This window comes from Tamandua tetradactyla, chromosome 2 (genome assembly GCF_023851605.1).
Source record: "Tamandua tetradactyla isolate mTamTet1 chromosome 2, mTamTet1.pri, whole genome shotgun sequence".
Taxonomy (NCBI): domain Eukaryota; kingdom Metazoa; phylum Chordata; class Mammalia; order Pilosa; family Myrmecophagidae; genus Tamandua; species Tamandua tetradactyla.
In genome coordinates this window covers 114,025,121-114,049,721 of record NC_135328.1, presented here as the reverse complement: position 1 = coordinate 114,049,721, position 24,601 = coordinate 114,025,121, and the positions used below count along the sequence as shown (strand labels likewise).

Sequence of the window (24,601 nt, the reverse complement as noted above, 5' to 3'; positions counted from 1 at the left end):
CTGCTTGGATGAAGCAATGTACATGATTACCAGTTCCTGATACATCTCTACTTCATAGATTTCTAAATTTAGTGAAAATATAATTTTTTTGTCTCAATGCTTTACTTTTATTCTTAGCTAATTTTATAACTGAAATTAAGTTGAACAGTAGTTAAAATTTAACTAAATGTATAGTTAGCATATACAAAAAGGTTGAATGTTTTGTCTTAGCAACATGAATTTCCAAATGCTTTACTTTCATTCCATGAAAGTGGATGAAAAAAGACAAACCATTTTTGGAATGAACACATTGATTTTCATTTTGAAGCATCTGATCACACTGATATAAAAGTAGCCTCATTTATCTTTGAAAAGTTCTTTTTCTGCTAATGGAAAAAACATGCACAGCGACGGTTTTTCTCTTTGCATTTGCCCAAGAAAACGTGCAATTTAAAATGCACAGAATGAATTCAGGACAGTCATTTGATCTAAGTGAAAAGTCATTCTTCACAGTGTGTGTGTTATTTTCTTTTTTGTATGCTGTATGGCAGGGTCACATTTCATTCTTTTTCCATGTGAGCATCCCCTTATTGCAGCACCATTTCTTGAATTTTTCTTTTTTGGTTTGTTTATTGTTTGCTTTTGCTTGTTTGTTTGTTTGGGAAGTGCAAGGACCCGGAATTGAACCTGAGTTTCCCACATTGTAAGCGAGAATTCTACCACTGCAGTGTGGTGTGTAAATGAACCTTCTACGGCTGCATGAGTAAAGTTACAGATTTTGAGCTCAGTTGTGTAAAAAGAGGAGGATGCTGATGCTTTTTCAGATTTGTGTCTTCTCTGTTCGTATGGTTAATGATATCACAATAACTCCACATAGGTTTAAAACAATCTTTATTTTTTAAAAATGGTTTTAGATTTACAAAAAAAAAATGCAAGTATAGTAGAGATCCCATATATCCTAGATCCAGTTTCCCCTATTATCATCTTATATTAGTATGATAAAAATGTTAATGATTGTGAACCAGTAGACAACTATTGCCTGTGACAGTTACCAACCATTTTGAGCAGGTAATACATTTATCATTCACTTTTTGGAGAAAAGGAAATTTAGTACTTCATTTTTTATTAAACATGCACTTTTATTTTCAGTTTTTTTTAAGGTCATTTGCTGCCAAAATATTTAATTGCAAAATATAAAAGCATTACCCATATTAAATCATCAAGAAGAGTATTCCAGTTATTCTTTAACGCTCTGTGGCAGACTGCCTAGCTTGTTTTCTGTACCTATTTTATGTACACCATGCCTAAAATTCCCTAATTTCCCGCTGACTCCACCAAAAGGTTGCCTGGTGGCATTGCACACTGTGGTAGTTAGGTTCAGGTGTCAATTTGGCCAGGTGAAGGTGCCTAGTTCTCTTGATGTGGACCTGAGCCAATGGCATGTGAACCTCATCTGTTACTGATTACATCTGCAGTCGGCTAGGAAACGTGCCTGCTGCAATGAATGATGTTTGATTTAACTGGCTGGTGCTTAAATGAGAGATCTCAACGTAGCACAGTCCAAGCAGCTCAGCATACCTCATCTCAGCACTCGCAGCTCAGCCCAAATCTTTGGAGCTACAGAAAGGAATCACCCCGGGGAAAGTTGTTGGAACCAAGAGGCCTGGAGAGAAGGCCAGCAGAGATCACCCTGTGCCTTCCCACATAAGAAAGAACCTCAGTTGAAAGCTAGCTGCCTTTCTTCTGAAGAAGAACTAAATATGTTTTCAACTAAATAAATCCCCTTGTATTAGAAGCCAGTCCATCTCTGGCATGTTGCATTCTGGCAGCTTTGGTAGACTAGAACACACACCCTGCAGGTGGCAGCTCCGCTGGCCAGTGAGGCAGATAGTCCCTCCCATGGCCATCTGTGACCTGAGAGAATCTCACGGCTCCAGCTTCTTTTGCCCAAGCTTAATTTGTTTTATCAGTGAATGCTCTGTTTTCTGCTCCTGAGAGGCCAGTTATTACATCATGTCTGAAAAGGGCCAGGAGAGGAGAGATTGGTTTAATCACTGATGGTATTTCTGATTTAGCCACATATTAATGAGAGCTCTTTTCAGTATAAGGATGTCACGTACTAATAGGTGAAATCATGACAGAAGCAGAAGGCAAAGTCAAATCCATTCAAACTCATCCCAGCTTATTTTAATGATACTGTTAATAATAATACTTGGATTAAGAGTGAAAATTCTGGACAAACACTAAAGCAGACAGGATGCAGGACAGTGAGTATACATTGGGATAATCCCAAGCAAACCTGGGATGGTGACAAAGCTCATCTAAAGGGAAATTTTGCAGAGAAACTGATATAGCATTATTTATTTTCTCCTCAAACCCCTGTCTATTTTTCCAAGATAGAAAGAAATTTCCAGTAAAAAACAAATATGTTCACCATTTACTTGCCAATAACATTACTAGATCATGTCTACATTTAACTTGACTCAGGGTAAGTTGACTTAAGAGAGATGCTGAATCAGTTTATGTGCATTGTTTGATAAGTAGTCTGGAATACAGAGTGCACATTCATATATATATATGTACATATGTTTAGCACATTAATAATGTGATATCCATATATGAAAAAATTGATATGGGGCTTAGGGGCAGAGGGTGAGCAAATGTCTGCTTTCTTTGGTAGAGGGATTAGGGCTGCACTGTGTCATCCCCATTCCTAGCTCAACAAAGGAAGGCCCATTTGGACCTCTGCTTGTCTGTATAAAGTTTTATTGGAACACAGCCAAGCTCATTCGTTTATGTGTTGTCTATGGCGGCCGTCATGCTGCAGTGGCAATGCTGAGTAGTTGCAGCAGAGATCGAATGGTCTGCAAAGCCTAAAATATTTTCTGTCTGGTGCTTTACTGCAGAAGTTAAAACCAACTCCTGGACTTTGCAGAGCTTTGCTCAATGACTTTGGTCATAAACCAGTTCTCATGTTTAGCAGCCCCTGGTACTGGTGCCTACACAACAGTTCCATCCACAAGGCTTCCACACCACACCACTTTTAGCCCTTTCTTAAAATGCAACACGGAGACACAGATGGGAGGCAACCATCTACTTCTTCCTAACTCAGCTGGGTAGAAGGATCAAGAGTAATGACAAATTGTAACAAATGGCTGACATCTATTGATTGCCTACCATGCGCCATGTATTGTTCTTTGTGTTTTAGTAGGGATTGCTCCTCAGAACAAACCTATGTCAGAGGTTCCATTCTTAAACCCACTTTTTGAGTGAGGAAATTTATGCTCTAGAGGTTAGGAATTTTGCCATGGGTCACTAAGCTAGGATGTAGTTGGGGAAGTATTTGAACTCAGATCATTACATTTTTCCCACTTACTGTTCATTCATGATTTAAGAAGCCCTCATCTCTTTGGGGTTTGTATCTTCTCCAAACCTTCAACACAATGCCGCTTACTGTCTGTATCTTCCTCTCTCCACTGGCAAACGCCCAGTAGCTAAATGTCAGTGATTTTAAATAGGAAGCAATTTGCAGTCTGGATTGTTTCTAGACCTTGAATGAATCTAATTAACACTCTCACTTTCCACAAGTTTATACTTTTAAAACCTTTTGGGAATGTTACCAAAATAAGTACTTATGTAAATAAAATATCTTTCAGGGTGTCACAAACCGGGGAAGAATTCTACTGTAGAAGATGAATTTGGGCAGGGGACCCTGGGTCAGGCCCTGGCTGTTTTAATACTTGGATTAGATCATCCTTTGACCAAACAGCAGCAAAGCAGACACTGGGAGAGTGTAGGATGTTGGATTGGCTTGTCTTTCCAAGTCCCAAGCTGGTGGCACCATGTGGATGAGACTATTGTGTGTTTTCTCTAGAAGAGAGAGCCAGGAAGCCCTTCTGTAACTGAGTCAGTGAATGAGAGAAGGTTCTTGTGAGAACAGAGAATGGGATCTCTTCCAGCCATGGGCAGTGGGCTTGAAGGGTGTTAGTGCAGAAAGCGTATTCTGTTCAGAAAGAAAGACAGATTTCAGTAAGAGAACTAGTCCCTGTTCTAGCAATGAAGCTGGATTTGGCTATTGAAATTTATTTTCCAGCTAATTGGGGTTTATTTTGGAAGTATGCATACTGTGTAGTAAAAAAACGTTTTGAAATCAGTAATTTTTACTTAACTTGTGTGGGGAAAAAGGATAAGCCTTTCTGCTTACAGACTAAATGACAGTAGGGTTTGTTCAGGGCAATTATAAAGCTGGTGTTATGTGTAGTGGAAATATAACTGTTATTCTTATCCCCAAAGAGAAATGATGATAATATCAGATATTAATTGTCTGTAATTCTGTTGACCGTACTAAAGGAAAGTAAAAGCTAGTGAAAACTCTTGAAAGCCCACATTTCTGTATTAAATTACAATGGCCTTAGACTTGCCTTTATCTCTGCAGAACATGTTTTGAAATCCTTTGCTTAATCCTGCTTCAGCTCAAACTGGATGAAAACGGGAATAGTCATGATGCACAGTTGATTGTGCCGTCTTTTCCAGTGGCTTCCACCCCTTTCGGCTCTCCAGCTTTTTCCAGTCGCACAAACTACTGGCTCCTCTTCTGCCCCTCATCCCCTCAGCCTTGCAGCTCTGCACAGTCCTTTTTGGTTACTGATGCCTGGGATATCCTGCACCCCTTTTTTGCCTAAGTTGACATTATTTATCCTTCCCACCTCTGCTCAAATGTAGCTTCCCAGGTCATTCCCACCCACCCCCGGCCCTGGCTGTGGTCCCCTGTTATATGCTGTCAAAGCATTTGGTAAATCATACGTGAACCTGATAAGGGAAGGAACCAAGGCTGTTTCTTAGCATTGAACTTCAAGGATCTAACATGGTACCCTTTGGATAGCATGGATGTCTTAATTTTCCATGTTCAGATGTTAGGGGCTCGTAGCGTCAATTTCCTTGTGAAGAATGCTGAAGAATTTAGAATTTAATCCACACTTGCTTTTGTTTACAAAGCATTGCTTTGGGTTCTGGATCTTTATAACATATCATTTGAAAAAAGGAGTTAACAACCTATTTTACTGCTTAAAGCACCAAGATTAGACTCTAAGGACCACTTTTTGTAACAACACTAGTGGGTCACCATGTCTTTTATGTCTTTTATGGTTGAGTGAGTTTGTCTGCACTTGACTCTCTCCCGGGTGTCCTGAGACCAGAGGTGTCCAAGTGTTCTAGATACCAGACCGACTGTATTACAGATACACAAACATAGACATATGTGTTCTTCTGAAGAAAAAGTTAATCTCTTTAAAATGTGTGACCTTCAAAGTTTTTTTATGAATCTTACATATACCTATTTTTCTTCTTCTGAGTTGTGGTAGTTAGATTCAGTTGTCTACTTGGCCAGGTGAAGGCACCTAGTTCTGTTGCTGTGGGCATGAGCCAATGGTACTTGAACCTCATCTGTTGCTCATTATATCTGCAGTCGGCTAGGAGGCATGCCTGCTGCAATGAATGATGTTTGAGTTAATTGGCTGGTGCTTAAATGAGAGAGCACAACGTAGCACAGCCCAAGCAGCTCAGCATACCTCATCTCAACACTCACAGCTCAGCCCAGGCCTTTGGAGATGCAGAAAGGAATCACCCCAGGGAAAGTTGTTGGAACCCAGGGGCCTGGAGAGAAGGCCAGCAGAGACCACCCTGTGCCTTCCCACGTAAGAAAGAACCTCAGTTGAAAGTTAGCTGCCTTTCCTCCAAAGGACTAACAAAATAAATCCCCTTTTACTAAAAGCCAGTCCATCTCTGGCATGTTGCATTTCGGCAGCTAGCAAACTAGAACATAAGTACATGCAATTTTCCCCTTCACTTCAATGGGAATAGTTGCAATTAAAAAAATGCCTATTTCCCAGGGATCATTCAGAAATGTTAAATTTTGAATTTTTCATCCATAACTAGCTGTTACTTTTCTCTTTCATACAAATCATCGTGTAATTTATTGAACAAAAAGACAAATAGGCTCGAATTTTAAGCATCTAAAACTAGTTGGTAACTTGAATTGTCCTTTTCTCCAATCGGGGCTCATTTCATCTCTGTTCTTCAGGAAGAAATTAGGTTTTTATTTTTTTAGAGTTAGGGGGTCAGCACAGAAATAGGGTTTGGTTTTTTGTCCTGACTGATTAACAGTAATCTTTACTTCCTATTTGTTCAGCACCCCTGGAAACAGTTCTACACAGTATTTGTGAATCGAAGTGTAGTGGCCTTGGATGAGACACTGGACTTAATGAATCAAAAGTGCCGTTGAGCCCTGTCACCAGCGGGCACCCTTCTCAGTGCCCGCAGTGCCCAGCTGGACCAGGCTCAGGAGAAAACAGAGCGTGCAGCCACTGTGCAGGCTCTGCTTGTTTAACCTCTGACTCCAGGAGCAAGGAGGCCAGGTGGGGCCAGGGACTCTGCACTCTGAGCAGTTGGAACAGAAGGTTTTCTCGGCACCCCGTAGTGGCCCTGAAGAATCCATGGATGTCTTGCTCCCTGAATCTTTCAGAGGGACCTGGTACTTTCTCTTGCTGTGATGAAGTGTCTCTGTTTTGTTGATGTTTTTTTCCATCTGGTGTAAAATCCACCAGGTGTGCTGTGTTGCATTCTCCTAGCATAACCCAGCTCATCCCACGGAAGCAGATCAAGTGCAGCATAAGCAGAGAGACGGGGAGGGGTGGGGGAGGGCACTTCGCTGTGTACATTAAAATTTTCCCCCAAAACCTTTAAGTAAACCAGATTGTATGAGGTTATTTTATTTTATTCAGCCATGCCTTTATTCTTTAAAGGAATCCTTTTGTGATTCAGATAATCTCTGTAGTAGTCTTCAACGTGATTTTTTTTTTTAATCTAGACACATCAGATCTTCTTAAATTGAGGCAAGTATTGGGGTCTGTAAAAACCAGCTGCATGCTTGCTTTTGGCATGAAAAGCTAGTTGAGAGCCAGACTGTAGAGGCAGAGGGCCGAGTTTGTGATCCCAGCTCTGCTACCAAAACATTACTTGCCTCTCTGCCTCAGTCTCCTCTGCAGCAAATAAGATACTAGTAATAACTTCTCCACTGGGTTGTTGAGAGAATTAAGTGAGATAATACATGTCAGTGCTTAAACCAGGGCCTGAACTGCATAGACAAAGTGCTCAATAAATGCCTGCTTTAGAATATTAATGCTGCAGAGTGGTCTTTTAGTCTCCTCTAAAGAGACGGGGTAGTGGCTGTAAAGACACCCTGATATCCCAGACTTTTTTTTTTCTTTTTTGGCATGGACAGGCTCCAGGAATCAAACCTGGGTCTCTGGCATGGCAGGCGAGAATTCTGCCACTGACCCACCAGTTGCACCGCCCTATCCCACATGTTTTGTAAGTTATATAATGCTCAGATACGGAGATGAGGAAATAGATTCATCTGGAAGAGGATGAGAAAATTGCAAAATAGGAACCCGTCACACCAACTTTTTAATCTCAGGCTGACTGTAACAGAACATCCAAGTCTTAGTGACCTTAACCAAACACACTTACTTCTCTCTCCTGTGTCAGACACATGGATGTGAGCAGGCAGCTCCTCCGGGTGGTGATGCAGGGATCCAAGCATCTTCCAATAAATTCTTTATTTCTACTCTAATGGGGGGCGGAGGGTAGGAGAATGAGAGAGATATGAGCTGAGGAACATGCAAAGGATTTTAGAGGCCCTGGAATTGCCAACCACAGTTTCCACTTATATTCCGTTGGCCAGAACTAGGCACATGTTTCCAACCTACCTGCTGGAAGTGCTAAGACATTAAGTCTCCCCATGGGCCCTGGAAGAAGCAGCTGGGTGGGTGAGCATCCAGGCACTTTCTGGCACAGCAGGTAGTCCTACAACCTATTTTCCTGCTAGTGGCAAACATTGTTTATAATTAATCTGTTTGCGCACTTCACTGTAAAATAGTCCCGAAATTCAGTGTAATGCCAAGGCCAGCAAAGGACCCAAGGGAAGAAATTGTGACTCATTCTATTTCTTTCTCATTTTAGAAATTCACAGGAAGTCATGGAATCTACTGAGATATCCAGTTCTGAATACTTCATTGTTGTACAATTAGCCAGCAAGGAAGAACTCAGGGTGACAGCCTCCTAATAGCCATCCCTGATGGGCAGGGCCTATTAAAGAGCAAGGTTTTATGCTTTGCACACTGCTCATGGCCAATAAAGTGCAAAAGGCAAAGAAGTCACAGATCCTCATGTGCGTTTACCTAACATGAAGCAATTTAAAAATGACCATTTCTTCTTTTTTTTTTTTTATTAATTAACGGAAAAAAAGAAATTAACCCAACATTTAGAAATCATACCATTCTACATATGCAATCAGTAATTCTTAATATCATCACACAGATGCATGATCATCGTTTCTTAGTACATTTGCATCGGTTTAGAAGAACTAGCAACACAACCGAAAAAGATATAGAATGTTAATATAGAGAAAAAAATAAAAGTAATAATAGTAAAAACAAAACAAAACAAAACAAAAACCTATAGCTCGGATGCAGCTTCATTCAGTGTTTTAACATGATTACTTTACAATTAGGTATTATTGTGCTGTCCATTTTTGAGTTTTTGTATCTAGTCCTGTTGCACAGTCTGTATCCCATCAGCTCCAAATACCCATTATCTTACCCTGTTTCTAACTCCTGCTGGACTCTGTTACCAATGACATATTCCAAGTTTATTCTCGAATGTCGATTCACATCATTGGGACCATACAGTACTTGTCCTTTAGTTTTTGTCTAGTCTCACTCAGCATAATGTTCTCTAGGTCCATCCATGTTATTACATGCTTCATAAGTTTATCCTGTCTTAAAGCTGCATAATATTCCATCGTATGTATATACCACAGTTTGTTTAGCCACTCGTCTGTTGATGGACATTTTGGCTGTTTCCATCTCTTTGCAATTGTAAATAACGCTGCTATAAACATTGGTGTGCAAATGTCCGTTTGAGTTTTTGCCCTTAATTCCTTTGAGTAGATTCCCATCTTCTTTTCTTTTTAACCACTTTCTAATAAATAAAGAATTTTCGCTCAGCACTTCTGGGAGGGAGGGCAGCTTTCTGTGTATCCTTATCATGCACTGAAGAGATTTACTCCACTGCAGTGTTTATTAATAATGCTTCAGTTGAGCAGTTCTTTTGAATCATGATGGGCCTCTGCACACACTGTGCAGTTTATTTATACCAGCACACCTGGGAGGGTGAGTTCAAAGCCATGCAGACTCAACCTGGCGCCATGGCTAGCTAGGCTTCTGAGTTAATATAAACCTCCTGTGTGGAAAGGTTTCCTAGTACTATGGATTGAATTTGAATCCCTTTTCTTCTGCCAGATTTCAGATGTTCAGCACAGTTGGGAAGCAATAGGATGTGTTGATCACAGGGTCTCCAGCATCAGGCTGGGTGTGATTCCCAGCTCTGCCACAGAATCACTGAGCAGCCTTGGCCACTTCGCCCTGTCTAATCTGCAAAATGGGTTGATAAAGTACGTCCTGTATAGGGTTGCTGTGAATGTTCAAAAACATGCACACAAATTGCTAAGCACAATACCTGGAAAATAGCAAGTATGCTCAGTAGAACTGTTTTTATTGCATTCATGATCTGTATTCTATCTCACTGTGTCATCTGTGTGAACTGGGAGTTGACTGTGTGCACAGCCTTTCCCTTACTGCACAGCCTTCAGATTACAGAGGCCTGGGATTATTTTAGTCTTTCTCATGCCTCATAGCATCACAGCAGGCTGCCTTCAACAGATTAACAGGGCCGAAGCTCAGAGAATGTTTTTTTGAGTGGGTGGGCGTGGGTTTTTTGAGGGGTGAATTGTCATATTTGTAATTTATTTTAAAAATACTTAAGCAAAGTAAATAGCAAATATGGTAAACAAATATGGTAGCATTACCCATCTAGGTGATGGATGAGTGTGGGTTTTGTGCTAAGGATTACGGAGTGGTCATCTGTGGCTGTCACTCTGGGATCACCGGGCCCTACAGGTGACTGCGAGCTGCTCTCAGACGTTATGGGTCCTGGAGTGGCCTGCCCACAAGTTTGCTAGATTATGATTAACACCTGAATGCAAGTAATAATGTCCAGTTTTTAATTTATTTATAGGAGGTATCTCTCTATGTCAGGGGCAGAAGGGACTTTTGCGTCATCAGGGGAGTAATCCTAAAATCATAGCCATAGATCATTGCTGAAATAAGAATTGTCCAAACCACTGGAGATGATTTATCAAATTATGCTTTCCTATGATTATTGGCTGTCCTTAATATGTCTAAACCTGATGAGAATTGGTAAAGTTCTGTGATGCTGGGATTATGGAAAATTATCATCTCTGATCCAGAGGATTTTGTATTATCTAAATTCCCATCACTTCTTTCAACTGGTGTAACTGTCCTTTATTCTCAAGACTTGCTGCGTCTGTCAGCACAGTCTCAGCTTGGGTTGATTGTTGCCAAGCCTGGCTCTCCACTAGGGTTGGGAGTGGGTGGGGAAGGACGGAGCGGATGGTCTCTGATGGAAGGAGCCATGCGAGGGGGACATTGAGCAGCCGTCAGTCCAGACAAGGACTATGGTGGGGCAACAGTGGTGGCTGTTAAGTCCACACATAGGGGTAGCATTCCTTCGGGAGCTGCTGAAGTATACGGGCTTCACGAGTGACAAATAAAGAACACAGGATTCAAAGATCACGCTAGATCCCTCCTAGCGCACCAGCTCCCTCTCCTAAAATGTGAGCCAGGGACACCACCAGCTTCACCACCTCTCCCCTTTGTCCTCTGTCGCATAATTTATCGAGTCTTGTCAGTTGCTCTAGTGAAATATCTCTTCCCATTTTTAAAATGTATTGAAGTATGAGGACTGTCACAGAAATACATATGGATTGATAAATAATTCTTAACTGGATATAAAATGATAGGTATATCCACCCTTGTGACCGTAAAGACTAAAACACATCTTATGAGAGATTGGAGAAACATGGAATTACGTAAGTGGTTTCGTGTTACCTATTTTTATTTCCTGTAACCTTATATACAAATAAAAAACAGCAGTGACAGAAAGAGCAGCAGTGACAGAAAGAAATGTCTTTCCCTATTAATCCCTCGCTATCCTTTTCCAGGGTTCTCACCCGCTTCTGTCTTCTGATATCGAGAATAATGCAATGACGTTTCTACACCGCTGTCTTTCTCTTCATTCTAGATCATTCTGTTATCGCTGCTCTTTGCCTCCTTGGCTCTTTACGTATGTGTCTCTTTCGTAAAAATGCTCTGCAAATTTGCCTTTTTATGTTATTTTATCGGCTTAATATAATTTTTACTTTTGGCAGAAAAGAACAAGTTGGTACCCTGTATCAGAACATCAGCCTCGTGGAGTCAAGACTCATTCAGCCATATGAACACGTTATAAAGAACTTTATCCGTGAGATCAAACTTCAGAGCACAGAAATGGAGAACCTGGCCATTGCCGTGAAGAGGTATCACAGTCACTCCTGTCTGCGTGGTCCTTTAACTTGCTGTCTGACCCGTGTGGCGTATGGACTGAGCTGCATTGTCACTGCGCTGGCACAGGGGGACGTTCTAAACCTCAGCAGTCCAGAGCTGTCTATTCTAAGCCAGCATGGAGGCAGTTAGTCAGGCAGTAATTCTTAGGGCCAGCCAGCAGTTAGTAGGTCTTTGTGATCCTGTTACATAAACTCTTCTACTCCAGTAATTAGAAATATAACAGTTTGGAGACATTTAAAAAAATCTTATATCCAGCTAATTGAACTGTTTGTTTAGAGAGGTAGGCATAACTCCATTTGACGCCTGCCTTTCTGGTCTACAGCTTTGTGACCCTGGGAGGTAACTTAATCTCCCTGAGTCTCAGCTTTTGCATTTGCAAAAGGCGGATGACAGTATTCACCTCTTCAGGATGCTGAGACTAAGTAGAGAACATGGGGGATGCAGCCCCTCCTGCAGCACCTGTTACACGTTGGGTGCAGAGCAAGACTTCTTTCCCTGTTTAGCAGGCCCTCCCACCTGGACTGAAGCCAGAAAAGCATTGCACTCTTACTATGGTACCATCAGTTTATAATCCATAACTGTGTACAGAGGACAGCTTATCGGTTTTAACAGCAGTCTCATATAGTGGCAGCATTTACACTGTTGCATTACAAGTGTCAGCCTCTCTGCTCCCCAAAGGACCAGACTCCCCTAGCATATACTGGGAGAGAGAGGGTGCTTTGTCTACCACACGTCCTGGGTGTTCTGCCACATGGATGCTTCTCACTGTCATGTGCTTCTCCCTACAGCTCCCAGCAAGCTGCACACACCAGCCCACTGGTCTCTAGAACTTCTGAATATGGCCCCTTTGCTGGGAGGCTGCCCTTTCTGCATGGGAGGGGGTGGGAGTGGGTGCTGTAGGCCCCACGTCTTTTCAGCTCCTTCTGCCTCTTTATTATCCCCTTCAGCAAAATGATAAAGCTATTATAGCTGACCCTTTGGAGTCACTGAAGGGAATTAAAATGTAGAGGACAAAATGTAGACATGCAAGAGTTGAAGTCTTCACAGGGGTGGGGGGTGGTTCTGAACATTTTTAGTCCCTGACCTTGATCTCTACCATCCAGTTTACCTTCTGAAGGCCTCGATTAGGGTAATAAAGGGTGGTCCTCAGGTCTCTGAGTCTTGGAGAGAATTCTGCAGGATGGATCAGAGCCCCACAGTTGGCTTCCTTTGAGGGGCAACTAGCAGGCACACGTAGGGATTCTTCAGATTGTCCAGTGAATATCTTTTAAAACACACATACGTGCACAGAGACCCACACAGAGATATATGAGGACACACACAACTTCTAAGGGTAGTGCCATGTAAACCCACAGGAAATAAAGGAGAAGTATTCTTCATTTCTCATCGCCACCTCTCTCACCATGGATTAGCACGTCACCTTAGGTTGAGCTGTGTTGGTGTCTTCCTTTAAACTCCTTGTCCTTTTAAATCCTGTGCTCTCTGTCTGGGATCCAGAGTCCAGCTCCATCCTGAGCTGGCGGGTTTCCTAAGTGCGCCTCTCTTAGCTGTCAAAGACCTTGGTGAAGTACTTTAATGATGACCTATGAATAATTCCTTACATTGTTAACCAAGGATGATCCTCACCTCAATGCTCAGTGAAGAGAGGAGTGGAAGAGTCCCCTCTATCTTCTCCTAAAACACAGTTCCAACATGCCAAGAGTTGGAATGACTGGGGTAAACACTCTGTATGGGCTTCCTGATTTACAAAAAAAAATAATTGCCTAGAAATGAGAATGGCAGAGAGAATACATTAAGTCCCCTAGATATTTGGGGGACTGTTTTAGTTTGTAAAAGCTGCCAGAATGCAATATATCACCAGAAATGGAATGACTTTCAAAAAGGGGAATTCATTAAGTTGCAGGTTTACAGTTCTAAGGCCATGAAAATGATTAGATTAAGGCAAGGCTGTAAAAATGTTCAAACTAAGGCATCCAGGTAAAGATACCTTGGTTCAAGAAGGTGGATGTTCAGGGTTTCTCTTTCAGCTGGATAGACATATGTGTCTGCTAGCTTTCTCTGCAGGCTTCTTCACCGGCTTCTCTGGGGCTATTTCCCTTCTACCTCTCCAAAGGTCTCTGGCTGTGTGAGCTCTGTCAGCTCTAAAGCTTTTTCCAAAATGGTTCCCTCTTTAAAGGGCTCCAGTAAACAACCCCACCTTGAATAGGGGAGACACATCTCCATGGAAACCACCTAATCAGAAGTTACCACCCACAATTGGGTGGGTCACATCTCCATGGAAATGATAAAAAAAAATCCCACCCAGCAATACTGAATGAGGATTAAAGGACATAGCTTTGCTGGGGTCCACAGATAGCTTTAAACTGGCCTGGGGACTGTGTGTTTAGAAGGAGTGGCTTGAAAAATTGGTCATACTAAATGAGAAGGACTTGTGGCTTAACTTTTTAATGCCCCAGATTTGACCGAAATAGTTGCTACGGAGATACGTAATTCCCGTAGCAAGTACTTAAAAACAGAAATGAGTTGCTTTCCAAACGTGGTTAACGTAACCTGGGTGGACAAGGCATAGGCATGTAAAAAGCTAAATATTAGACAAGTAGCTGAGAGAAAACAGAAGAAAACAATTCTTTGTTTTTTTCTTTTTTTAGGGTTTAATCCGAAACCCCAGCTGTTGTAAAGTGACATACAGTTCCATAATAGACAATTGCAAAATAAAATTATCCTGAGACCCTTCTTACTTAAATTTTTCCTTTTCTGACTTTCTGGCAAATCAAAATCCTCTGTCTCTATAGAGATAAAGATTTAAATGAGCCAATGAAAGAAACAGGTTTTCTAATAGGTAACCTTATCTCTAGTCTAGAAATTTAGAAAATCAAATAGAAATAAGTGTTGTTTAGATCTTTTCTTTTCTTCCCTGTGAACTTTAACATGTAGCATTGAGAGTTTTATATAATATGATTTCAGAATTATATTTAAACCATGTTTTTTACCATCGAGTTCTTTTACATCCAGTGTTGTAGTTCAGTCATGGCAGGAAATAGGATTTTCGGAATTTACTGAGCCTCTCAGTGATTTCATATCTTTACTTATCTTTTGCTACACTCTAATTTAATATCATTTTATACAATTCCATTCATTTCAGACTAATTTTAATATAATTTTGCACTCAAATGGACAAATTGCCAATCTCATTTTGTCACTTGGAAGGAATAGGGAATTTCAAATGATGTGTATCTCCTTGTCTATATAATATGGGGCTGGAAATAGATGAGTTCTAAGTCTCTTCTTCATCTCACACGTCTAAGAGTATAATGCAAGGGCGTGCATCCTTTTGGATTTCAGAGCCCAGGACAAAGCAGCCATGCAGCTGAGTGAGTTGGAAGAGGAAATGGATCAGAGGATTCAGGCAGCAGAACACAAGACACGGAAAGATGTAAGTTTCTGGGGTTGCCTCTTTAATTGAAGAAATCTTTATGGGGTATCTTTTATAGACTGGGCACCTGTCTAGGTGGAGGAGGACAGATGATGCAAGGATCTTTTAGTGGTTGTGTTTTGGGGGATAGGCTATGGAGAGAGAGAGAGAGATAATGAACAGGTGATAAAAAAAAAAAGATCATTTCAGACAGCCTCAGTACAGTGAAGACAGTAAAGTAGCATGTATGACACAGAGTGGCGGCGAGCAGAGGTCAAAGGCCTCGTTGAAGAGGTACCATGAGATCAGAGCCAGCTTTCCTTAGGGAAAATGGCTTGACTTGTACACACCCCTGTCTCATTGCCAATGTCCTCCACCAACTTTAAGTCTAGATTTCGTGAAATTAAAATCCTGTCTTTGTCAGTTTATCATGAAATACACCTGTTCTTCATATTATGGGGATTCCTTAAAGCTGAAAGTTGGATGCTGCCTCAGTGATTTCCAATCGACGAAACCATTACCTTTTTTCCTGATAAAACTTCTGTGGGTGATTGAAGTTTACGATAAACAAAAAATAGGCATATTTCTTTGAGTAGATAATGTTAGGTTAAAAATACCATTCTTATCTATTCCTTTGTCCCATTAACTCTGAGCGGTAGTAGAATAGAGCTGAAAGGGCCCGGGTGTTAACATTCAGTAGGCCTTACATTGAATCCTGGCTCTGCCCTTATCTACCTTTGGTGGCACTAGAGACATAACCTAACCTCCGAGACTTTGTTGTCCCATCTTTAAAATGGGATAATGCCATGTTTTAGTTTCCTGGCTGCTAAAACAAATACCACACAATGGTTTGGCTTAACAACAGGAATTTATTGGCTCATGTTTCAGAGGCTAGAAGGCTCGCTTCCTCACCAGGTCGTTACCTTCTGGCTGGTCTGCAGTCTTTGGGGGATCTTTGGCCCTTTCATAACATGGCAATGCACACGGTAGCATCTTCTCCTTCCCCTTTTGGGTTCTCTTGACTTCCAGCTTCTGTCTTCTGCTCCCCGTGGCCACTGTCTCCGTCTTGACTTCCGCTCTGCTCATAAAGGGCCCCGTTAATGTGGGTTAAAGCCCACCCCGGTCCAGTGGGGCCACACGTTAACTGACGCAGCGTCTTGAAGAGATCTTATTCACAGTGGGTCCACACCCACCAGAATGTGGGCCAAGACCAAGGCCGTGTCCACCTGGGGTTCACAGCTCAGCCCCCTGCCTGTCGCCTGCCTGCTTTAAACAAGGTTGGAGTTTGTTTCCTGGAACATGCACCACCCCCAAAGAAAAAAAGTAAAAAAAAAAGATTGGCGCACATACAACTGCCTGGTTCCATGCCTGAGGAGTGGTGGGTGTGCCGTACGTGGTGTGCCCTCTCCTTTCTCTCTCCTTGGGTGCTCTTGACTCCTTTCAGACTCTTCACCTGAAATTACTTTACTGCACATGGGCCCTTGGGTCTCTCTTTTATCCATCACCTCTTAATAACAAGTTTAGGAATGATTTGGAAGTCAACTCAGTGGTGTTAATGGTCTAAGATTTGTGGTCCAGCTTTGGTGCAATAGATATCCCATTCTGCTGTCAGGGCTTTTTTGTAGTCTGGACATGATGAAATAATTTTTTTCTGCCTCTTTGTCTCTGTCCACTGTATTTAATCTGTTCATCCATTCACTAAACTCGTATCTAAGGCACATGTGTTAGGCTGTCATCAAATCTCATAACTTCTATCAGCCAAGTCTCTCCAAATTTGTTGTCGGTATTGGGGGTTTACCACTACCCTTACTCCTGTCTGACCCTTATAACTTTGTGTTTTGTTAGTTATAATATCTTCCCGGCTCATTTCCTTGGTTCTAGTCCAGGAGGTAAATTTGTGGCATCCACACCATCACTTCCCTCCTACAGCCGTGGCGAACATGGCATGGTTGGTCTCTCACTGCATCCTTTCTTCTGAACACAGATGTGGGCTCAGCCTTGGCACAGCCCTCCAGGGGTCACTACCATTTGCGCAGCTTTGGCAATAAATAAAACCTGTTTGCCAGCCCCTAGTCTCTACCTGTCACCTTCTAAACACCGTCTCACTGTTATAACCTATCTAGAACTTTCCTCTGATCAGCCTGGTTCATCTCAGCCAAGAGCACTTTGGGGTATTCTTCACCCCAAATCTCTAACCCAATGGCATGGAGGCTCCTTGCTGTGCTTTGGCTCCAGAGGTTTTCTTTGCCTTGACGATTGTCACCCCTCTCCTTTCTGCTTCCCTAAGATCAGCAAAACTCAGAAAACATCTCACTTTCTCCTCATCTTCTAGCACATTCATCTCTTCCTGGCCTTGACTTCTGTTGTATATATAGTGTACACTGTATTGCATTGTTTCACATTAGTTTCTTTTTTTTAAAATTTTATGGCACACAATATACTGCACATGGTTAGAGCATATAATGTGATGTTCTGACACATGGATATGTCTGTGAAACCGTCACCATAATCAAAATAATGAATGTATCCATCAACCATCAAAACTTTCCTCATGCCCCTTTTTTACACCTGCCTCTTGTCATCTTGTCCTTTCCCTGCCCCGCAACCACTCTTGTCTTCTGTCACTATGAATTTGCTTGAATTTTTAAGAATTTTATGTAAGTGGATTTATAAAGTATGTATTCGTATTCCTTCTTGTTGGGCTTATTTTACTTAGCATAATTCTTTTGAGACTCAACCATGTAGTAGCATTTATCAGTAGTTCATTCTTTGTTATTGCTGAGTGGAATCCCATTGTCTAGACACACCGCAGTTGTTCATCCATTCATTGTTTGAAAGACATTTGAGTTATTTCTAGTTTTTTTACTATTACAAATAAAACTGCCATGAGCATTTTTGTCCAAGTCTTTGTATGGACTTATGCTTTTATTTCTCTTGAGTAAATTCTTAGAGTGGAGTGGCTGGATTATGTGTTAAGTGTATGCTTACATTTGTAACAGACTTCCAAACTGCTTTCTAAAGTGGTTGTATGTTTGTACATCTCCTTCAGCAATGTCTGAGAGTTCCATAACATTCTAAAAGGTGCATAGAGCATCTCATCATGGTTTTAATTTCCCTAATGATTTACAATGTTGAATATCATTTGCCATCTTTATGTTTTCTTGGATACAGTGTCTGTTAAACTCTTTTTATCATTTAAAAAATGTAGCTTTTTTTCTTCTCATTATTAAGTTTTGGAGCTCTTTATTCTGGATACAAGTCCTTCGTCAGATACCTGATCTAGAAATGCTTTCTCCTAGGCTGATTTGTCTTTCCATTATCTTAAGAGTATTTTGAAAAGTGGAAAGTTTTAATTTTGATTAATTCTAATTTCTTAATTTTTTCTTTTGTCCTCTGGAAGTTTCATGGTTTTAGGCTTAACACTTAGCACCTATTTTGAATATGGTGTTTATAGATCAAAGTTCTCCTTTTTTAGTTTTAATTTTTTGCATGTGGATGTCCAGTTGTCTTGACAACAGTTTTGAAAAGACCATCCACTGAATTACCTTTGTGCTTTGTCCCAAGTCAGTTGACTCTATTTATATGGGTTTATTTCTGGGCTCTCTATTCTGTTCCTTTCATTGATTTGTCCATCTTTACTCCAATTTCCAAAGCTTCGATAACTGCTGCTTTATTAGAAGTCTTGAAATCAAGCAATATTATTTCTTCAGCTTTTTTTTTTTTTTGCTTTCAAAGTTGTTTTGGCTATTTTATGCCCTTTTTGTTCCTATAGAATCAGCTTGTCAGTTTCTACAAAAAAACCTCCTGGATTTTGAAGGAGACTTCGTCACATCTGTAGATCAATTTGAAGAGCATTGACATTTTAACAATTTCATATTTTGATGCTATTACAAATTTTTTTTTGAATTTCAATTTCTGATGATTTGTTTCTAATATTTAGAGATACATTTGATTCTTGTATATTGGTTTTATATCCTGTAGCATTGATAAGCTTAATTATTTAGTAGTGATGCATTATTCATAGATTCCCTTTATAAATTGAGGATATTCTTTTCTATATTAGCTTTCTGAAGATTTTATAATTTTTTTTTTTAAATCAGGAATGGATGTTGGATTTTGTCAACCACTTTTTTCAGTATCTGTTGAATTGAGCATATTATTTATTTTTTTTAGAATATGAATGTAATGCATTATATTGCTTTTTGAGTGTTAAAACAAACTAGCACTCTTGGTATATACCCATATATCGTATTTAATGTTGAAAAATTGGATGCTTTCCTTCTAAGATTGGGGAAAAGACAAGGATATCTGCTTTCACCATTATTATTCTTCTGAATAATACAATAAGACATGAAAAAGAAATAAAAGAAATCATCTAGATTGGAACCAGAGAAGTAAAACTTTCTTTATTCATAGATCTACATCTTTTAAGAAAATCTGATGGAATCTACCAAAACACTACTAAATAAATGATAAACAAAACTTTAGTAAATAATTGATTTTTGAAAGTTAAAACAAAATTGCACTCCTGGGATAAACCCACTTGGCCATGATGTGCATATAGAAATATAAACATATAGACATTGAATTCAGTTTGCTAAAATTTTGACATTTTTACATTTGAATTCACAAGAAATATTGGTTTGTAGTTTTCTTTTAGTGTCTTTCTCTGATTTTGGCATCAGGACAATGTTGGTCCCGTAGAATGAAATAGGAAGTGTTTCTCCCTCTATTTTCTGGAACATTGTGAAGAATTCATCTGAAACACTACCATCTCTCACCTATATTAATATAATAATCTCCTAATAGTGTCTGCTGGTTGCGGGTAAGGAATGAAATAAGCTGGATAGTGATCATTTCCTTTACTGAGCTCTCAATAAAATATTTTTAAATGATAAAAGATGTTGTGTTTGGAATTGGGTAAAAGGAACCAGCAAAGAGACCTGCTGAATAGTACCTTATTCCATTCTGAATTGGCACCTGGTGAGTCCTCACTATCACCCACTTGTAAAGTGAGTGATACTTGTACCTCTTCTGCAAAGCTGGAAGGTGGTCAAGATACCTGCTTAAAAAATAGATTACCACTGGGGAAAGTATTACTTCTCCCTTAGGCATTTTTTTAATTTATTTTTATTTATTTATTTATTTAAATACCAAAAAACACGAAACAAATGCGAACATTCCTATTTTGATCATTCCATTCTACATATATAATGAGTAATTCACAATATCATCACATAGTTGCATATTCATCATCATGATCATTTCTTGGAACATTTGCATCTATTCAGAAAAAGAAATAAAATGAAAACAGAAAAAATAATTCATACATACCATACCCCTTACCCATCCCTCCCTTTCACTGATCACTAGCATTTCAAACTAAATTTATTTTAACATTTTTCCCCCTGTTATTTATTTTTATTCCATATGTTCTGCTCATCTGTTGACAAGGTAGATAAAAAGAGCATCAGACACAAGGTTTTCACAATCACACAGTCACATTGTGAAAGCTATATCATTATTCAGTCATCATCAAGAAACATGGCTGCTGGAACACAGCTCCACTCTTTCAGACAGTTCCCTCCAGCCTCTCCATTAATCTTGAATAGCAAGGTGATATCTACTTAATGTGTAAGAATAACCTCCAGGATAACCTCTCGACTCTGTTTGGAATCTCCCAACTATTGACACTTTGTCTCATTTCGCTCTTCCCCTCTTTGGTCGAGAAGGCGTTCTCAATCCCTTGATGCTGAGTCCCAGCTCATTCTAGGAGTTCTGTCCCACATTGCCAGGAAGGTCCACACCCCTGGGAGTCATGTCTACATAGACAGGGGGAGGGTGGTGAGTTTGCTTGTTGTGTGGACTGGAGAGAGAGGCCTCATCTGAGCAACAAAAGAAGCTCTCTTGGGGGTGACTCTTAGGCCCAATTTTAAGTAGACTTGACCTATCCTTTGTGGGGTTACATTTCATATGAACAAACCCCAAGACTGGGGGCTCAACCTATAGCTTTGGTTGCCCACAGTGCTTGTGAGAATATCAAGAATTCATCTGGGGGAAGTTGAATTTTCCCCTGTTCTCACCATTCCCCATAGGGGACTTTGCAAATACTTTCCCACTCATTAGTCAAATCACTCTGGGTTTCATAGGGGCATCACTCTGGACAAACCAGCAAATCTCATGTCCTACTCAAGGTTCCATGTACTTATGGTGTTCAATTAAGCTGTCTACATAAGTTATATTAGGAAATGCATTAGTCAAAATATAAATTTTGGGACTTCCGGAGAAGATGGCGGCTTAGTAAGACGCACGGGTCTTAGTTCCTCCTCCAGAAAAGCAACTAAAGAAACAGAAACAATACGAAACAGCTCCCGGAGTCACGACAGAGACCAAAAAGACAGCGTACCCCATTCTGGAACAGCTGAACGGGCAGGGAGAATCTGCTGCGGTGAGATACCCAAGGGGTGCGCGTTTTCCCGGCCGGGGTGGTTGGCGACTGGGGTCCCCTCCACGCACGTGGCTCCCCGGTCTGACTGGGAACGTTGGATAGCGGGGCCCTCCCGTCACGCTTGGTGTTTCGGGCCAGCTGGGCAATTAGGACCGGCACTCCCCCAAGCCGCAGTGGCCAGCGACCCCCGCCTCCACGCTCGGTTTCCCGGGCCGACTGCCGTGCAGACAGACGAGCGCCACAAGCGCCACCTACTGGGCAGGAAAAGAAAAACAGAGCCCAGAGATTTCACAGAAAAAGCTTTCAACCAGCTGGGTCCCACACCCAGGGAAATCTGATCAAATGCCCAGACACCAGCAGAAAATAATGGATGACGCTCGGAAAATTGAAGATATGGCCCAGTCAAAGGAACAAACCAATAGTTCAAATGAGATACAGGAGCTGAGACAACTAATGCTGAATATACGAACAGAAATGGAAAAACTCTTCAAAAAGCAAATCAATGAATTGAGGGAGGACATGAAGAAGATATGGGCTGAACAAAAAGAAGAAATAGAAAATCTGAAAAAACAAATCACAGAACTTATGGGAGTGAAGGACAAAGAAGAAAAAATGGAAAAAACAATGGATACCTACAATGGTAGATCTAAAGAGACAGAAGCTACAATTAGTGAACTGGAGGATGGAACATCTGAATTCCAAAAAGAAACAGAAACTATAGGGAAAAGAATGGAAAAACTTGAGCAGGGGATCAGGGAACTGAATGACAATATGAAGCGCACAAATATACGTGTTGTGGGTGTCCCAGAAGGAGAAGAGAAGGGAAAAGGAGGAGAAAAACTAATGGAAGAAATTATCACTGAAAATTTCCCAACTCTTATGAAAGACCTAAATTTGCAGATCCAAGAAGTGCAGCGCATGCCAAAGAGAATAGACCCAAACAGGCGTTCTCCAAGACACTTACTAGTTAGAATGTCAGAGGTCAAAGAGAAAGAGAGGATCTTGAAAGCAGCAAGAGAAAAACAATCTGTCACATACAAGGGAAACCCAATAAGACTATGTGTAGATTTCTCAGCAGAAACCATGGAAGCTAGAAGACAGTGGGATGATATATTTATATTACTAAAAGAGAAAAACTGCCAACCAAGACTCCTATATCCAGCAAAATTGTCCTTCAAAAATGAAGGAGAAATTAAAACATTTATAGACAAAAAGTCACTGAGAGAATTTGTGACCAAGAGACCAGCTCTGCAAGAAATACTAAAGGGAGCACTAGAGTCAGATATGAAAAGACAGAACAGAGAGGTATGGAGTAAAGTGTAGAAAGAAGGAAAATCAGATATGATATATATAATACAAAAGCCAAAATGGTAGAGGAAAATATTATCCAAACAGTAATAATACTAAAAGTTAATGGACTGAATTTCTCAATCAAAAGACATAGAATGGCAGAATGGATTACGACCCAGCAATACCACTGCTAGGTATCTACTCAAGGGACTTAAGGGCAAAGACACAGACGGACATTTGCACACCAGTGTTTATAGCAGCATTATCTACAATTGCAAAGAGATGGAAACAGCCAAAATGTTCATCAACAGACGAGTGGCTAAACAAACTGTGGCGTATACCTACGATGGAATATTATGCAGCTTTAAGACAGACTAAACTTATGAAGCATGTAATAACATGGATGGACCTAGAGAACATTATGCTGAGTGAGTCTAGCCCAAAACTAAAGGACAAATACTGTAAGGTCCCACTGATGTGAACTGACATTGGAGAATCAGCTTGGAATATATCATTGGTAACAGAGACCAGCAGGAGTTAGAAACAGGGTAAGATAATGGGTAATTGGAGCTGAAGGGATACAGACTGTGCAACAGGACTAGATACAAAAACTCAAAAATGGACAGCACAATAATACCTAAGTGTAATGTAACTAGGTTGGAACACTGAATGAAGCTGCACCTGAAATACGGTTTTTTGTTTGTTTGTGTGTTTGTATCTTTTGTTTTTGTTTTTTTCTTTTTCCTTTATATATATATATATATATTATTAGTATTATTATTTTAATTCTCTTCTCTATATTAACATTCTATATCTTTTTCTGCTGTTTTGCTAGTTCTTTTCCTAAATCGATGCAAATGTACTAAGAAATGATGATCATACATCTATGTGATGATACTAAGATTTACTGAGTGCATTTGTAGAATGGAATGATTTCTAAATGTTGTGTTAATTTCTTTTCTTTTTTTTGATTAATAAAAAAATTAAAAAAATATATATATATAAATTTTGTACCAAATAAACATTTTTTCCTTTGTCTCACACATAAGTTGAAAATTTAAGATATTAATTGCCATCTATTTTCAGCACCCTGCAGTAATGACAGTCCTTTGTTCTTCCTCATGCAAAAACATTTTTAAAATTTGTGCATTTAGTCACTATCGTTATACACTCCAGGCATTCCTAGATTATACCATCTCAATCTTTGTTGTCTATCTTTCTTTCTGATTTCATTTATGCCCCCAGCCCTCCTCCCTCTATCATTCGTACATTCAGCTTCATTCAGTGTTTTAACATAATTGTGTTACAGTTAGATAGTATTGTGCTGTCCATTTCTGAGTTTTTATATTCAGTCCTGTTGCACAATCTGTATCCCTTCAGCTCCAATTACCCAATATCCACTCTATTTCTATCTCCTGATAGTCTCTGTTACCAACGAAATATTCCAAGTTTATTCACTAATGTCAGTTCATATCAGTGAGACCATACATTATTTGTCCTTTTGTTTTTGGCTAATCTCATTCAGCATAATGTCCTCAAGGTCCATCCATGTTGTTACATACTTCATAACTTTATTCTGTCTTACAGCTGCATAATATTCCATCGTATGTATATACCACAGTTTGTTTAGCCACTCGTCTGTTGATGGACATTTTGGCTGTTTCCATCTCTTTACAATTGTAAATAATGCTGCTATAAACATTAGTGTGCAAATGTCCATTTGTGTCCTTGCCCTTATGTCCTTTGAGTAGATACCTAGCAATGGTATTGCTGGGTCATATGGCAATTCTATATTCAGCTTTTTGAGGAACGGCCAAACTGCCTTCCACAGTGGTTGCACCATTTGACATTCCCACCAACAGTGGATAAGTGTGCCTCTTTCTCCGCATCCTCTCCAGCACTTGTCATTTTCTGTTTTATTGATAATGGCCATTCTGGTGGGTGTGAGAT

At 40.2% G+C, this 24,601-nt stretch overlaps 1 protein-coding gene across 1 annotated transcript in view; it reads left to right on the top strand.

Moving 5' to 3' along the window:
• RASEF (RAS and EF-hand domain containing) overlaps positions 1-24,601 on the top strand; it is a 91,265-nt gene that overhangs the window by 20,837 nt on the left and 45,827 nt on the right. Inside the window, exons 2-3 of the mRNA XM_077148527.1 lie at positions 11,327-11,473; positions 14,844-14,934. Of these exons, the coding sequence (XP_077004642.1) occupies positions 11,327-11,473; positions 14,844-14,934 (238 nt within the window). The remainder of the gene's footprint in view (positions 1-11,326; positions 11,474-14,843; positions 14,935-24,601) is intronic.